This window comes from Pelmatolapia mariae, linkage group LG18 (assembly GCF_036321145.2).
Source record: "Pelmatolapia mariae isolate MD_Pm_ZW linkage group LG18, Pm_UMD_F_2, whole genome shotgun sequence".
Classification (NCBI taxonomy): Eukaryota; Metazoa; Chordata; class Actinopteri; order Cichliformes; family Cichlidae; genus Pelmatolapia; species Pelmatolapia mariae.
In genome coordinates this window covers 12,056,527-12,074,576 of record NC_086243.1, presented here as the reverse complement: position 1 = coordinate 12,074,576, position 18,050 = coordinate 12,056,527, and the positions used below count along the sequence as shown (strand labels likewise).

At 41.3% G+C, this 18,050-nt stretch overlaps 1 protein-coding gene across 6 annotated transcripts in view; it reads right to left on the bottom strand.

The window, feature by feature from the left end:
• mast3a (microtubule associated serine/threonine kinase 3a) overlaps positions 1-17,012 on the bottom strand; it is a 34,074-nt gene extending 17,062 nt beyond the window's left edge. For 2 of the 6 annotated variants that reach the window (XM_063461525.1, XM_063461527.1), the window contains exons 1-6: positions 11,934-12,412; positions 9,484-9,572; positions 8,664-8,736; positions 5,598-5,618; positions 5,336-5,417; positions 1,334-1,491 (exon numbers count right to left, since the gene is read on the bottom strand). In XM_063461525.1, coding sequence (XP_063317595.1) covers positions 1,334-1,491; positions 5,336-5,417; positions 5,598-5,618; positions 8,664-8,736; positions 9,484-9,572; positions 11,934-12,019 — 509 coding nt within the window. In that variant the 5' untranslated portion in view covers positions 12,020-12,412. Of the gene's footprint in view, positions 1-1,333; positions 1,492-5,335; positions 5,418-5,597; positions 5,619-8,663; positions 8,737-9,483; positions 9,573-11,933; positions 12,413-13,889; positions 13,922-16,858 lie in introns of those variants that run through there. The other 4 variants (XM_063461526.1, XM_063461530.1, XM_063461528.1 and 1 more) reach the window with 3 other exon arrangements.
• Positions 17,013-18,050: the final 1,038 nt, after the last annotated feature.

Here is an 18,050-nt window from a genome sequence, read left to right as displayed (position 1 = left end):
GATTTGAAACTACAATTTAGCAGCACAAGACCACAACACGTGGCACTCTTTTCAACTAAGATCAGGAAACTAAAGCTACAATTCAAATAAGCTCAACATCAGCCGATGAAAAATGATGCCTGATCTGATGAGTTTTGATTTCTGGTGCGAACATGATAAAGAGCTCACTGTATTCAAATGGCCTCCATAATTACCAAACCTCAACTAGGGATGGGTATTGTTTAGGTTTTATCCGATACCGGTGCCAAATCGGTACTTTTGAAACGGTGCCGGTGCTTAAAGAATAGAGAACACAAACGTTGTCCAAAAACCTCTTCTGTTTTTATTTTTAGCAATCTCTTTTTTTCTGCAAAATAATAAGCACCGTCCAGCCCCACACACGGGGCGATCCGCGCTAACTCGCTAATGGAGATTTACCACACCCGCAGCAGATGTGCTCGGTGTGAGGTCTTGCAGCAAGCTATCAAATACGGTGCATTTCTTGGCTTTTAAAAAAACGCTATGCGTCGACAGGTGTTTCATCAGATTCGAGGTGTTACCTCCTTTGCACAGTATTACCTTAAAGCACTTGTTGCAGGCTGCTGAGTTTGCATTTTTTGCTGTGAAGTACAGCCAGACTTTTGACCGCTTCACCTTGGGCATTTTTAATCTGTAGCTCTGCTCTAAAAGAACGTACGTACCTGGGCCCGCCTACTATCCTTGGACAGGTAAAATGATTGGCTAGAATCCAAAGTGTATGACATTGCAGGGGAAAAAAAAAAAAAAAAAAAAAAAAAAAAGAAAAAGCACAGAAATAAAGCAACGAAATGTGCGTTGCTTTTCGGTCTGGTTACTACTGTTTATGTCAGAACCGGTGCCATAATGGCACTGGATATTGGTACCCATGCCTAATCTCAACCCTTCTCAACAATCTCAAGCTTTGTATCATGGCACACAGCAGACAATTTTGCCGCAACGGAGTGATGCTGTCGTGTCAATATGGACACTAAACCATGAAAATTTTAAGGCAGTTGTGAAGGCAAAGAGGGTCCAATGAAGTACTATTAAGGTGTATCTAATGAACTGATATGTAAGGGTATATAGAATGTACAGTTAGTATAATAAGCCTTTAATAGCACAACAGTTTTATCTTTGTGCTTAAGTGGTGTGTGTGTGGTGAGCTGCTGTATACAACTGCTACTGCAGCACATAATTAAATCTGCGAGACTGAAGCCAGTTGGGGGGATTTCGGTTCCACCCTTTCAAAACAAACGGCCCGGTGAAGTATGACAGAAATGTTTGTGTAACAGAGACAGTCTATATGCTGCATCAGCATATAGTATAGGAAAGCTACCTGAGACTGCGTGAGCGGACCCTGACAGGGGGCATGGGGTGGGCGCCTTCTTCATCTGCCACACTTTCTGGGCTCGGAAAATGTTTGAAGAGGAAGTGAAGATCCTCTTGCGTGGGCTGAAAGGGCAACTGGTGCAACAACTCCTGGGAAGAAGAGGACTGGGAGGGAAAAGTGGAGAAGAGAGAAAACAAAAAAAACAAAAAAAACAAAAAAAAACAGGAAAGTAGGGTCAATGGTTAAGTTGGAGTTATTGATTCTTTTTTAAATTAAAGAAATAAAAAACAAAACAAGCAATCAACCACTGCCACTACCACTCTTATCTATTTTTATTTAAATATTCATACGTAGGTGGGGCTGTGCTTTGATTATATAACATCCTGTGTTAAAAGGCTTCCTCTGGTAAGAGTCACACGTCTGCTCTCTCCGACTCACTCTTTATCCTGTTAATACCGAAGTCTTAAAGACTTTCATGTTCCACTGCAGATCTTAATTAGATGCACCACCTTATATGGACCTGCAGAGAGTTGATTTGTGATGTAAAAAACATCATGAATCCCTTCCTACATGAAAAGAAAGACTCAGTGAACTTTATAGATTCCCCAAAGCATTTTTCAGTAGGATTTCGCCCTTTTTTTCACACAGCACACATGGAGACAGGCAGCATGTGTGAATGTTTTGCTTTGTTTTTTTTCCTTTGCAAGTCAGGATGTGTGACACACTGCCTGGAATTTATGAGAACTCCCATTTGGCTAGGATCTTGTGTATCCCAGGAAGAGCAGAGAGAAGAGTGGCTCATTGGCCAGAGGAAAAACAGAAGAGCCAACGAGAAAGAAAAGCAGAGCGAGACAGTGAGAGACACTAAAAGAAAAAAAAAAAGAAAGAAAAGAAAGCAACAGAGCAAGGACGTGACAGAGCAGTGATAGGAAGGTGGGGGTGGGGGTGAAGGGGCTACGCTGAGCAGGAAACTAGAGACTTGTCAGAATCGACTAAGAGCTGCATAAAGACCTCACTGACAGCAGGCCTGAAAGGGGCATTGTACAGGGAGGGCTGACTTCACCGTCTCAAAGCCATGTGGTTGGCCATACAGAATTTCAGCAGAGACGCAGGAGCTGGGTATTGTTTTCCATTTGAGCCAACTGCAGGTTCAGCGATGGCTTTCGAGATAAAATCCTAATAATCACCATAGAAAACATCGGCAAACAGCTGACGGCTATAGCTGGGCAGCACAAAGTGTGCTTGCGGTATTCCTGAAAGGAAAAGCTGAGTAGGGAAATGATGTGGTACAGCCCCTGCTCGTTTGTGATGTCATCCAGGAAAAAGAAACGGCAAATTTCAACAGGACCGGTATTATTGTAATGATAAGCTTTATTATTCCCGTACTTTCCCCTCAGTCAAAAGAGGACATGCTCAGATCAACTCAGTTCGTCTCGGTGTGACGTCATTCATTTAATGATGGACACATGGTAAATAATTCACACAACCTCCTGTGTTTTGGTTTCCCCTTTCCCCAAGTTTTTTTTTTGTTGTTGTTGTTGAATAGGAGGTAGAGAAATATACCATTATGAGAAAACTTTTATGCCTTTTGACTTAAAAAAAAAACAATGAAAACAAAATTTACTTTTTACCACATTTAATACTGTTTCAATAATTCTAGGAAAACTTGGGGAAAAAGGCATCTGAGGATTAATTCTCATATCCTCTCCAAGGTGGAAAATATGACACATGGTCGATGATGGAGGGATTCATCATCCTTGGACGTATCCTGTTATGGCTGCCTGAGTCATTAAAAAGGATACCAGCATCCATCTCCAGACAGCTGCTTTATAAACCAACCGGTGCCCGAAGCTGTCAGTGTGAAGTTTTCCAACCACTTTACTGTATCAGTAAAACTAATTATAATCAAAAATGTCACATAAATTTGTAGCGATAATAACTCTAAAGCGACAAGAATGCTCTGCAGATGTAACGAAAACAATCATCCAATCCCCCCGTAGACTTAAAAGCTAGTTGTAAAAAGTTGGCAGTCTGCTTCCTTGCCAAGGAGGTTGCAGTTAGTCTGGATTTATGTCGACTGCAACTCAATCTGAGAAAGACAAGCTGTCACAGAGGAAATGGCAAAAAAAACAAAACAACCAAAGACTAAAACCACAAAACTTTTCTCTACTACTGTTTATGCCGAGTGACCCGGTAAGTTTAAAGTGAAGTTCAAGTTCTAAACTGTGAGTCAGTAAGATTTTTTTTCTTTTTTTAAAAGCTAAAACACAGTAAACATTCCTTTTCTATGAACAAGATACAGTGAAGTAACTCTGACGAGCTATGCAATGGTGATGCTACTTCTAAAATATCTCACAACCACTGTGGAAGCTTTGTTCTAGTATTCCTTCCTTGTACGGTATGTGCAACAGGCTAAAACTAACCAATAAATAACACAAGCCAATTCTATTAAAATTCATATTTTTGGCTAATTACTGCTTTAAAGTGGTGTTCACGAGACACTAGGACTGGTTTGGTGACCAGTAACCACAAAATACCAATTTTAAAAAAGGTAAAACTTACAGGTAGCAGTGGTAAGATTGGTTCAGTGGAACAGATCTTTTTGCTTTTCACGTGAAAGATCTGTGAAAAATTCCCTGTGGGGTTGCCTCAGGATAAAAACTCCAATCAAACATGCGAGATACCCGCTGTGTGGCGACGCCTTGCTAATAAGGGAGAAGACAAAAGTTGGACAGCTAGCAGACTGTCCCACAGACTTAAACTACTCAACTCTGAAACAAACTATTGAAGTGCCATTCAGTGGGAGAGAGGACACTGACGCAAAAGGAGAGGACGTTATCTACATAACCAAAGCCTGCAGTGTCCAGCGACCAGCTGTCAGCTACAGAGTGATGAGCAAATCTTTACAGACCTAGCCAAACGTTTTGGCAGTTGCACAAATTTTATTATTCATACACTTTTTTTTTATTAATGTAAATTATTTTTCGAAAACTTCTGCCATGTCGACAATCGAGCATTTTATAACTTTTAAAAGGGTTGTGTGTCTATGTTTACAATGTTGACCATTCTTTTTCATAACATCTACAATTTTCAGTGGTGTTCTAGAAATCTTCTTCTAGACCAAAATCCTCATTGATGGCAAACTGTTCCTGCTTCACAGTTTCCGTTTGTCTGTCTGCCTTTTTAAGACCAGAGATTTTTAATTGGATTTTGATTCCCACACTTGGATATCACTTTTGACCTTGTGACATGGCGCTTCATTACGCTGAACGATGCACTGGAAAATGTGAAGGATGGCATATATTTTAAAACGTTATTTTCACAAGTTTTAAAGCTTTAGCTAACAATAAAGACCTACCCTGTGGCCATTCGTACCACACCAAAGTAATTAAGTAACAGACAAACAATTAAATGTCAGATATTTTCCTGTTTTGTTTGTTTTTCCACTATTTACTACAGAGATTTCTTTTTTCTTTTCTTTTTTCAACAATGGGTCCATATTTCTTTTCCCTGTAATTTTAGACTATACGTAAAATTATTATTTGTTTCTTACAATTTAGGTCCAAGAGTCATCCCACCACATTTCTTTCATGTACTACAAGAGCATTTCGTTATCATGTAGAAAAAGAGACATACAGTTGAAATTGCCCCCTTTTTTGTATTCAGAGATTAAATATGTAGTTTAACTTCCCAACTTTAACTCCCCATATTAACAGAATGGGGAGTTTCACTGGTCCGGCCAGCTTTAGATGTGTATGTAGGTCACGATGTAAAATGAATTTGACATCCCTGGTCTACTGTAAAATCAACAATCATTTATAGGCAGATTTATGTCACTGCGTAAGCTGATGGGCTTTACAGCTCAGTTAGTCAGCATCGGAAGTTTACAAGACACCACAGTCCTGTAAAGTGGAGAACTAAATGCCCCCAAGGTAGTGGTTTAGAGAGAGGTTGAATGTGTGATGATGGAAAGAGGTGACAGACAGTAAGAGATACTTCTCCGCTTACAGATACTGATGAACTTGGTGCGTTTGTGCAGTATCCAGAGGAGGGAACAGATGCCACCGACCACCTTCGCCCATCCGCCCTGCTAAAAAACACACACACAAACAAGCACACACAAATAACAAGCTGCTCAGTGGAGGCTCATACGAAAACCTTTACATCCTGTTGACTCATTCCAATCTTCAAAGCCTAAAAAGGCCAACAGACAACATTTGATGTTTGAGTCTTTGCAAGAAGAAGAAACAGCAATTAGTTATTTTCTTACCTTTCAGTCCGGGCCAGTTGACTACACAGATGCAAAAAAAGGGAATGGAGGCGAGAGATGCAGAGAGAAAGAAGGGGCGAATGGAGGCATGAAGTGAGAGAGAAAATAAACACTGTTTAATGACAGTGACAGATTAAGTCTGCCTGTCAAAGTCACAGTCCTGTTAGTCTGACAGAACTCCCCGCCAGTGGCTGTTTGCTGTTTCTGAACACCTGCCAAGCTGCTATCATACTGCAGCATTGAGGCCTACAGACAGTTTCTCACTATGCACACAGACACACAATGCACTCATTAACACTGCAGAAAACCTGAACCTTAATAAATAAATAAATAAATAAATCTCCACTGTCCCAATAGTTTTCCATCCAATACACTCTGAGGAAGTGGCCCAGTTTCCTTCACAGAGTCTATCTGTGGCAACAAAAGATGGTTGAATGCAGTTTCTCTGAGAAACCAGCTCTTGGGGACATGTAGCTAAATTAGAGGTGACAGTGAAAATGAAGGGATCTGAGGGTTAGTGAGCTGTGTTACATGTAAATATCAGATAGGGATAGATAAGAAACCATACAACACTAGAGGTGGGAATCACCATACATCCCACGATACGATATTATCACAATACTTAACGCACGATACGATATTAATGCAATTTTTTAAAATATTTTGAGATATTCAGATTCTGTACATAAAGGTAAACTTTATCAATATTCATTTTATCTAATAACAAAGTCTCACACTCAGTCTTTCTCTCATTTCAGTCAGTTTTATTGTTGACAAACTGAACGGTTTGTATTACAGTCTAGTCCAACTTAAGTGAATGCAACCATCTGGTACAATTATAGCTATTCTGAACTATGAAATTTGTGAAAACTATGCAGTCCCTTCAGCAAATGAAGAATTTAAAAGTAAATTAAAACAAAATATAATTTTACATTAAATAAAAAAGTTTTCAACTTAATTAAAATAAAACATGTCTTAAATTAAAATAAGTAAACTGTCATGTTTATTGCTGCCATAAAAAAAGTTAAACACATTTGGACAGTGAAGGAATGTCAGGATTCTTGCTCAGAAAAAGGAGCTGATCAACATGCTCTGAAGTCAGAGCATGTTCCAGTCCACAAAAACTTTTTTTGTAACAAAATATCGATTTCTGCTGTCCCTGCATCGATACATTATTAGCAAACAAAATATCACGATACTACACAGTATCGATTTTTTCCCCCACCCCTATACAACACGTGCCAAAACATGTTGTATCATGTTACTGTAAGAAGCCACTAATAAAGGCAAAGGTTTCAAATCAATACTGGAATCAATAGCTTAGTTGTGAAAGGAACAAAATAAATAAATCAGAGTGGACCAGAGCGCTGGTCGTCCTTACTCTTCAAGGCTACTCCACGTTCACATGAAAAAATAATTGCAGCAAAAGCAGAGCTACGCAGCTTTTGTGAATAACAAATAAACCCAGTGGAGCTGTCAAAAGTGCAGTCACAGCATCTGTCTACACTATGGCAGCTTAAAAATGTCAATAAATTTAGATGAGCTGCACAAGGCAGTCCTCTAAGGCTACGTTCACACTGCAGGTCTTAATGCTCAATTCCGATTTTTTGATCAAATCCGCTTTTTTTGTCTGCTTGTTCACACTACAAATAAAATGTGACAGCAAACGCTCTCCAGTGTGAACGCTCAAAGCGGCCCGCATGCGCAAAGGAAGACGTCACACACAACGCGCTCTGTTTAGACCCAGAGCAAACAATATTGTTTGACTGATGGCCCTTAATATAAAGACTTTGGACTTTACGTTTCCCAATTTTTGCTTTAAGTTATTTTGTTATTTACATAATAATGTAAATAACCTAATAATTATCCTTATTGCTGTTTTAGAGGAGCGGTGCTTCAAAGGATAGTTGCAGATTTCAGTCAGAATCTGCAGATTATACAGTACAAATAAAATGTTCACGTTTCTCCAATGTTGTCTTCCCAACAGTTTCACTAACATCTACACTGGATGGCCAGGAAGCGTTCGCGATGTCTTCTCGGGCGCTTCTCCGGCGCTGATAACTGGCGTCTGTCTCGTGTCAGTGACGTAAAAGACGGATTTAATGCGACATGACCGTTCAAACAGCAGTCGCTTTCTAAAACATCGGATATGTATCGGATTCAGTACCACATACGAAAGTGACCCAGATCGGATTTGTGCCGTTCACACTGTCATACCATGATCGGATATGGGTCGCATAGGGTAAAAAAAAAATCAGATTTGATGCGCTTTTGCCTGCAGTGTGAACGTAGCCTAAGAAGACTTCCCCTCTGCATCCCTGAGCTCTATGGTGCAATATGGCATACTGCACTGCAGCTTAACTCATGACATTTGGGACAGTCGGTCATCACATACATTTAAACTACAGTGTTCTTGAAAATCCTACATTCAAGTATACATGTTGCTGTTCCTTACTAAAGTCTTCTTAGAGACAGGCTACCACACTATTTTCCGCTGCTGACTGAGGAAGCTGGTTGCAGCTAATGTTCCTCTAAATCCCAGCGAGTCTATAAACGGCACGCGTGATGAGAAGGCAAGCTCTGCAGTTTTCTTCCATAATCACAGCAGCCCTGAGTAATGAGTGCGCGCACCAACTCGCCTCCTTAATTGGGTTGACAAATGCCAAGACCCACGTCCAGTAAGTGAGTGACCCTGGGGGCCTTCAGCTGGTCAGACATGGTTCTCCACTGCCTCGATTTGAGGGGCAAAGGGAACAAGCCAGTGCATGTTCAGTTTGCGTGCACACAGTTTCCACCAAACCAAAGATCCCTTGGTTATTTTTTCTGATTTCATTTTTAGTCGAAGCGGGCCAAGAATAAAAATAAACTTCCACTGACATGCATATCTTATTTTTGTATCTAATTTGCTGCCATTTCACTCCATTAAAGTACTTTTCATTGCAATGTGTCTGTTTTAGTCATTTTCCACTTGATGTTATTACGGAAAAGAAACTACTGCAATGATGTGCCTGAGCCTGAGTGGTTTAAACCAAGACTATATTAAAAAGCATTTCATTTAATTCTTACCTGCGGGCAAACTGGAAGTTGGCAGAAGAGCTAGCAGAGACATTTCTGGGGCTTTCTGAAGGACTGCTACCAGCTGAGGAATCAAAACAAAACAATTTTTTTGAAAATTGAGAGGAAGCTGAAGGAAACTAAGCATATTAATAAATGCAGAATAACTGGACTGGCTTCCTAATGTTTTACACTATCAGTGTTCAACGGTCAACTTTGCAGATGGTTTTCCTTCACAAGTTCAAACTGAAACAATCAAATCTTTTAATGACAGTGATGCATACACAAAAGTTATCTAGGGCCCTTCCTGTCCTGTCGTAATCAAAGAAGGACTGTGTCAACAGACAGCAGGGGGTATGTGGTACAATCACACTATATTACATACTGCTATAAAGGTCATTAAAGGACTTCCATTGTCCCTGAGGACAAATCACAAAAAAAGGGGGATACACGGAATGACACTTTTTAAGTGGAGAGATCAAATGATGAGGAAGCCTAGAGGGGGCTACATTAAAAATTATCACAAGGAAAAGCATTGTATGGCTTTTGCACTCTACTGTGGGCACATTATGAGAAAGAAGGGAAAAAAACAAAACACCAGAGGTAAACTAGCGATTGCTTCACGACATACAGCATCAAAACAAACTTGAGACTGATGATCCTACATGAGACAGCCAATCCTGTGCTCTCCTCACCATTCCACCCTCTGTAACTTCTCTGCTTCACACGCAATCAGCGGTGGCTAAATGCAGGAATTCTGATGAGCTGAGCCAATCCAATCAACCCCGCACTGAGGCGAGCAGACAAATGGGTAAAACCAAAACACAAGTACCTGTGGCGAGTGGGAGAGGTGAAAGCGGTCGTGACAGCGTGGGCGATGGGGTCCCGACCGCCAAACTCCTTCTCTTGTTGTTACGGGAACTGTGAGTGGAAAGCAGCAAACAGAAGAGGGTGAACATCTGTTTTATGCAGTGTTTTAACAAACATGATCCAAGCACACTTTGTTTATCAATCTGTGGAAAAAAAAATCAAACTCGATCAGCCTCTGAATTCATATTTTTTTGATGTGCTGACAATATTAATGCCACTGTAATTATGTATATACATACAAACATACACATGCATACATAACTACAAACATGTTTGCATGTAAATATATAAACAAACCAACTTGAGTGCAACTTCTTTCTTATGCATTAGCGCTAACTACACATTACCTGCTCTAATATTTAGAGGAATTAAACTTTTGTTTTTCTTTTTCTTTTAGCCACTTCTAATCAGTAAATAATGTGAAGTCTGGATTGAGCAGTGTAGTACGATCCAATGACGTCTGAGAGTATTGTCATGTGAGATAAGGGAAATATATTACTTATCAGTACCACTGGCAGAGCCTGATTAGACAATAAGAACTTTGGAAAGCTGTTTTATCATGATGGAAATAAATAAAATGGTCCAAGTGACCCCTGATATAATTGAGAAGGCCATGACACACTGTCCACATGTTTGTACTTCGGTCTTTGTGAGCTGTGAAGTGTTGTTTCACTTCTGCTGGTATTTTTGAAGCTGGTCTGTGTTGTTTGTCCTGATCGGTTTTTTGCTCATTGGGTTGGTTTTCTTCAAATTTGCATATATTTGTAGAGTTTAAAATGCTCTTTTGATGCAGCTTTTGGAGTAAAGCAAACAACCTAATGCCTTTTTGGCTTACCAGTCCAAGTATGACATTACTTTAGAGTACCAGTGTTATCTTGTCCATTTCCTGTACGTTTGTATTTGGTGCCTGCAGGTTTCTGCACGCAGGTGTTAACTCCATGTTTTCATTAAGATTACAGTTTTGGCTTCTTTTCAGTTTTCTTTGTTTTTTTCCCCCCCCATTTGTGATCTCAATGCTTTCTGTTTCATGTCGGTGAAGTAGATCTTGTCTCCCTTTCCTTCTGGCAGTGACCTAAAATAATTGAGGGGCTGAGATGACAACAGAGCCTGACATTTCTGGGTCGGTGCAAAGGCAGATTCACAAAATATATGGCCCCTCAACCCAAAAAGACTCAAAGTGCCACAGAAACAGAGGGATGAGAGGGTCAAGTGTGCCAAGAGTTGGGCTTCAAAGTGTCTACAGTACACCTCCAACCACAGAAACACTGTGAAGGTTCGCTATTTTGCTCCTGTTAAAAAAATAAATATAAGCAAAAACACTCCAGAACCTGTGCCGAAAAAGATATGAGAGCACCACTGTATCACACTGGCACACCACGTGAGCGCTTCATCAACAGCTAGCAGTCATAAGACGACTGATATTTGGGACTAACAATAATGGTTTGTATGGATCTTGCAGGAAGACATGAAACATGATGAATGTAGGCCACTGAAACAGGCCTGCGTGTTAACTATGTCTGCTGCATTTGTTAACTGAAGCCAATTTCATCAGCTCACACTGTGGTGGATCGGCCACATCACTGATTGATGCATGACCCCCCAACAACATTAAAAGAGAGGATAGTTTGACATTCCACAGATAGCCTATGTTTCTGTGTGCTAATGGCGGTCTTCTGAAGCTTCACTCAATAGCAGTACATTTACATTTTAAAATCCTGCAATATAAACTGCAGCTCTTGCGGTTTACACCACTGTAACAAAGGCAAATTGTGCCAGCAAACCAACAATTATGTGTTCAGATTATGACAAAGGGATGAGAGGTAGAGACGCCACAATTTAAGATCACTATGAACTCACTGACTGCCAAAGACATCTTGAGTGCATTAAGGGCTAAGACACCTTAAGAGCTGATTGGATTTATCTGATTGATGAAAGCACGTTTACAACACTACTGTCCCACTAACCGCATCGGTGCACCGATCAGCAGTGGGCCCTGGTGTCGCTTTATGCGACAGCTGGCAGCAGACAATGCAGCCTGCCCGCACACATACACACAACAGTCTACAATGGCCACGTTTCTCTGTCGGAAACAAAAACTAGGGCGGATGTAACCGACACATACAGTGCCATGCTGAGGGGCTATCACAGACCCTCCGGAGGGATCAGATGTCTGAGCTGTGAAGCGGCTATATTAGCAGACAGTGTGGAGGTTGCCATTAGGCGCTTTGAATCAAATAGCTCGAAATTACGACGTTCAACAAATCGCTGTTTCTCAGAGACTGAACGGCACAGCCGATGACAAACATACAACCCCCCCAGACGTTTTGCAGCAGTTTGGTCGAGGCTAATTAACATTCGTCTCCATATTCAAGGAGAATTTTCTAGTTAAAAACAGGCTTTAGGTTTTATTACCTTTTCGATCTTTTCATCATGGCCCCGGTCACAAAACTAGTTTTGTAGCTCGGCAGCACGGTCCAGTAGTAGTTTTGATCAGACATGTTGGAGGTGACCGCTAAATCCGATCCGATATGAGAATTAGTATCCTGTCGTTAAAGAGTGGGCATCGCGGTAAACAGTCTCCCCTGTCGATTTGGTATTATAGTCGCCGTTAGGCTAGTACGTCGACTCCAAAGGCACAAACTCCTTTCTGCTTCTTCGATACAGACTGACCCCAGACCCCGGGCAGGGCAGCTCGGTGGTGCTAGCAACTGCGACGGCCATGGTCACGCTGCTCCTTTTCAATGTCACCAGTAAAATTTCCGAGACAGCCTGTCTCCCACGAGGTGCAACATTATCGACCGATAACTAGCTTCGACAAAACGTGAAGCGTTATTCTGGGGACAGAAACTTTCAACCACAGCAACGTCTCTGGCGCAACGCGCAGCCGCATCGCCGCGCGCCAGCAGGAGGAGGGACTTCTGATGCTTTCACGTCCTGTCGGAAATACTGGTTTAAAACGCTATCACACAAATAATCCATCCGGTACAAAAATCTAAGGAATTACGCGTTTTCAACGATAAATCTTTTTTTCTGTCCTTTTTAATTCTTCTCTTTAATTTTTTTTAAAATAGAAACAATAAATATAACATTTGACAACAAGTTATATCAAAATTAGAAAGACTATTATCAGAGCGTCCGATAGTCTTGAAGGTAACATTTTTTCAACAGAGATTATTGGGACCCTCGCGACTTTTATTGATTTCAAAGCCTATATAAAACAATGGTTCGGAGAGTTTAAGTCTTTTTTCTTACGTTTTAAAATACGGGTATTAACTGTGATAAATATATTAAATTAACTTCTTCACACACACACACACACACACACACACACAAACACACACACACAGACTGCCCCATGTCAGGACTTATATGGTGCTCATTTTTGTTCTGTATAAGGTTAATACAGCAATATATGCATATAGATGTATATTAGAAGACAGAAAAGCCTTAATGAAATCACCTGACTTGGCCAACAGATATCAGAGACAATGGGATACAAAGGATTTTATTGCACAAACATAACTTTGTCTCATAACACTATACTGGCAGTGGGACAAGTGTAGGTAAGCAGCACAAACACATCTAGCTCCTAAAGATCTTTGAAACTGTCAGCTGAGATGAATATATATTATTCAGTGATTCTGATATTTCCTTTCATTCCCAGTTATTGAAACTATCTTGGCTTCAGCTCTAGCCCATTCCAGGGAAAGTCCCTGGACAAGTTGGAGTCACATGTATTTATTTATTTATTTTTAACCAGAACGGCTTCTGTTTGGCAACAAATTCTCAGGTAACTTTCTTCATGCACTCCAATGTGTCACTGCTGTTCTACTCGTAATGTCTGAAATGAGCTGTAACGATGATCTAATAACGTATGAATTTTGTGCAGGTCAAACATTTGGCAAAAAATATAAATAAACAGTCACAACTAAGCGGTTACCTGTTAGAGCTTGCTCAGCTTGCTCGCTCAGTTCAGTTAAATCAACTCTAGCATTAAATACAAAAACGGATTCAAAGCCTGGATTCTTTCAGTAAAAGAAGAAGTGGCTTAATTGATTCTCTCACACTGAGACCTACAATGATGTCTCCCACTCTCTTCCTCTGTTTCCCCCCTCCTAACATTTACATAAAACCAGTCTGGGCAGTGAGCCTGCTCTATCTTTCAGACAAATTTCTTAGGTGCTTTAAGAAGTTCCTGCACTTCAGGATGTGAAGAAGTAAATGTTTACCGTCAGGAAAAGCAGCATGCATGCGCAATAAAGCCCACATGTGACAGACAACTGACTGGCCTGGTTTGAGGTACAAAAAAAGGTGCAAAGGGGGACAAAGAGGGAAAGATGCACAGAATTGCCCAGATGACATACTTACAGATTTCCCCTACGAGGAAGACTCAGTTCTTTCTATAAGAGAAGAGGGAAAGGTTGAATTGAGAAAAATGTGATGGTGGTGGTGGGGACATCTTCCACCTTTGCTCTGAAATTACTGGCTTCAACATCTTAAAGGTCGTCTTTTGCTATCAAGGAGGACACCTACAGTGGCTTGCAAAAGTATTCGGCCCCCTTGAACTTTTCCACATTTTGTCACATTAAAGCCACAAACATGAATCAATTTTATTGGAATTCCACGTGAAAGACCAATACAAAGTGGTGTACACGTGAGAAGTGGAACGAAAATCATACATGATTCCAAACATTTTTTACAAATAAATAACTGAAAAGTGGGGTGTGCGTAATTATTCAGCCCCCTGAGTCAATACTTTGTAGAACCACCTTTTGCTGCAATTACAGCTGCCAGTCTTTTAGGGTATGTCTCTACCAGCTTTGCACATCTAGAGACTGAAATCCTTGCCCATTCTTCTTTGCAAAACAGCTCCAGCTCAGTCAGATTAGATGGACAGCGTTTGTGAACAGCAGTTTTCAGATCTTGACACAGATTCTCGATTGGATTTAGATCTGGACTTTGACTGGGCCATTCTAACACATGGATATGTTTTGTTTTAAACCATTCCATTGTTGCCCTGGCTTTATGTTTAGGGTCGTTGTCCTGCTGGAAGGTGAACCTCCGCCCCAGTCTCAAGTCTTTTGCAGACTCCAAGAGGTTTTCTTCCAAGATTGCCCTGTATTTGGCTACATCCTTCTTCACATCAACTCTGACCAGCTTCCCTGTCCCTGCTGAAGAGAAGCACCTCCAGAGCATGATGCTGCCACCACCATGTTTGACAGTGGGGATGGTGTGTTCAGAGTGATGTGCAGTGTTAGTTTTCCGCCACACATAGCGTTTTGCATTTCGGCCAAAAAGTTCCATTTTGGTCTCATCTGACCAGAGCACCTTCTTCCACAGGTTTGCTGTGTCCCCCACATGGCTTGTGGCAAACTGCAAACGGGACTTCTTATGGTTTTCTGTTAACAATGGCTTTCTTCTTGCCACTCTTCCATAAAGGCCGACTTTGTGCAGTGCACGACTAATAGTTGTCCTATGGATAGACTCCCCCACCTGAGCTGTAGATCTCTGCAGCTCGTCCAGAGTCACCATGGGCCTCTTGGCTGCATTTCTGATCAGCGCTCTCCTTGTTCGGCCTGTGAGTTTAGGTGGACGGCCTTGTCTTGGTAGGTTTACAGTTGTGCCATACTCCTTCCATTTCTGAATGATTGCTTGAACAGTGCTCCGTGGGATGTTCAAGGCTTGGGAAATCTTTTTGTAGCCTAAGCCTGCTTTAAATTTCTCAATAACTTTATCCCTGACCTGTCTGGTGTCTAAATCCAATCGAGAATCTGTGGCAAGATCTGAAAACTGCTGTTCACAAACGCTGTCCATCTAATCTGACTGAGCTGGAGCTGTTTTGCAAAGAAGAATGGGCAAGGATTTCAGTCTCTAGATGTGCAAAGCTGGTAGAGACATACCCTAAAAGACTGGCAGCTGTAATTGCAGCAAAAGGTGGTTCTACAAAGTATTGACTCAGGGGGCTGAATAATTACGCACACCCCACTTTTCAGTTATTTATTTGTAAAAAAATGTTTGGAATCATGTATGATTTTCGTTCCACTTCTCACGTGTACACCACTTTGTATTGGTCTTTCACGTGGAATTCCAATAAAATTGATTCATGTTTGTGGCTGTAATGTGACAAAATGTGGAAAAGTTCAAGGGGGCCGAATACTTTTGCAAGCCACTGTATCATTTTGAATACACTGCTATGAAGTACATTTCATGCTTACAGTCACAAGGTAACACTGCAGTTTTTTCCTGGTGGCCTTGTTCTGTGTCACTCCTATTTATTTTTTCATCGGCACTATGTAAATATCATTACCTGCTGAATGGCCTAGTTTCTGGCGATGACAAGTGGGCCTTGTAGCCATTTAATTGCAAATCCTCGGTCCGTGAGTTTCAGCTAAGAGGACTGTAAAACTGCTCTTGCCAGTCAGGATTTGAAGGACAGGGTGGCACCGTGTCACACTGCGAGAGTCTGTGCACAGAATTTGAGACTACCTGCACTTGTTTCATTACCTCCAGCGGTCTGAAAATTGAGAAAGTGACTATAAAGATGGTTTTAAAAAAGGGAGAACTGTGCACTGAAACAGCATTTCCACCATGACCATTATTTTCATTGTAACTGCATCGCTCCACTTCATCGAAATTCAATGAATGCAAGGTGGGAAAAGGCTAGTTACTATAAACAGAGACAAGGGAATGGGAACACCCAGTTTGGACTGATGAGCAGTGTTACCGCCTCAACAGACCCTGGGTGGAAACAATGCAGCTTTGCCTACTAAATGAATTCAGAAAATACAGACATGAATGGAGCAAAAACAAACACTTAATTATTCTGACTGTGAACATCTCAAATGAACATGGCACCCAGGAGAAGATGTTTCTGACAGTCTTCCAGGAACCATTGGCTTTTGTGCTCCAGATCACCAAGGCAACCAGATTGTCCAAAGCACACAGAAAGAGCTCCAAAATAAACACACAGCTAAGTAGTAGTGAAGTCAGGTCTGATATACACACCTTACATTCATAAAATTTATTATGTGTCCACGTTGCTGCGGTTCGTGGGACTCCACCTTTTCTGAAAGGATGCCCACAGGGCATGGGGAAGATGCTCAGTGCACATAATATTTTCTAACGATGCCACATAATCTAATCAATAAAGCACAGATCTAAAGAGGAACGGTGAAAGTTGTTTTTTTTTTTTTAATGAAAAATAAGCTCACGCCACATAAGCCAGGCTGACATGAATGCCTTGCATCGTCGGCAAATGGCTCATCACTTTGATCTAATCTCGTTTCCCTAGAAACAACCACAACCGCGCGCTGTCATGACAGCCAGCCTCCGTTTACCTGTAGACCGCGGCGTCTCAGGATATTCGGCTCATCCATCACTGAAGACAACGAAAGCACACGGCGGATCCCCGGTCAGTCAGCCCATTCCTGCGCTCCGTTCTCTCCCCGGGAGCGTTGGATACAGTCCTCCTCCCTCCTGCTGCTGCTGCTTCTACTGCACCACCATCAACACCTCCTCCTACTCCTCCTCCTTCTCCTCCCCTGGGCGAGCTGCACGACCTACCACAAAAGGTGGCCACCACCAGTCCTCCAGTCAGCTGATCACCCGACCGGGAAGAGGTGCAGCGTGTTAACCTTATTAATGAAGAGAGGAGTTGGCGCTTTGACCTTCTTATCGACGTTCTATCATCTAGTTGTCAAAAAGCTGACCGCCTTACTGTCTGCAGCTAAATGGCCTTTTTTAACCCCTAAGAACCCAAGATCCCACCCTCATAAATAAAACAAAACAAAACAAAACAAAAAAATAATTCATGAATATTCAACACAGGTGTGAAACAGACACGTTTCTTCATTGCCACCAAAATTCCCATGAAACACGCGCACTCCATTCATTTCCGCATGCTGCCATCCACGCAGGATGTTTCTTGTGAGCTTGTGAAAAAAGAAAAAAAAAACCCCCATCATGCCAAATAACAGCTTGTGCCTGGAGGAATCATGCTTTAACAGTGAGAGGATGCGCAACAACCGAGCTCTCAAGTCAAGCTGAACAGCGGGGACTGATCTGTGCCTGTCACGCAGTGACACTATGATGTTTTTGTTTTTGTGGTTTTTGTTTTTTTCATAGAAAACAATGGTCGATCTCTTCTCCTGTGATGTAACACATGAGTTTACATAAGGGGAGGGGATGTGAACCCTTCCTTGTTCTCCCGTGAAATTCACTGTTGATTTGAAACAGCTAAAAGTGGAAACTTACTGTGTCAGAATAAAGTTTTGGGGTTTTTTCAGCTGAGTGACTGAATACAGTGACTCAATTTATCACACTGTGTGACTGCTTTACGGAGGGAAGGCGTGAAACACTTGACTAAAACATATCCACATTTTTTTCATATTTGTTCGAAACAGCTTTTTATTTAAAATGAAAAGTGTTTCAGAATTTTTGTGGCAGATTTAAAGCATTAGACCTTTGAATTAAATATTTTGAAATTGTTTCCTCATGTTCTCTGTATAAGTCTTCGACTTCAAACCTCTG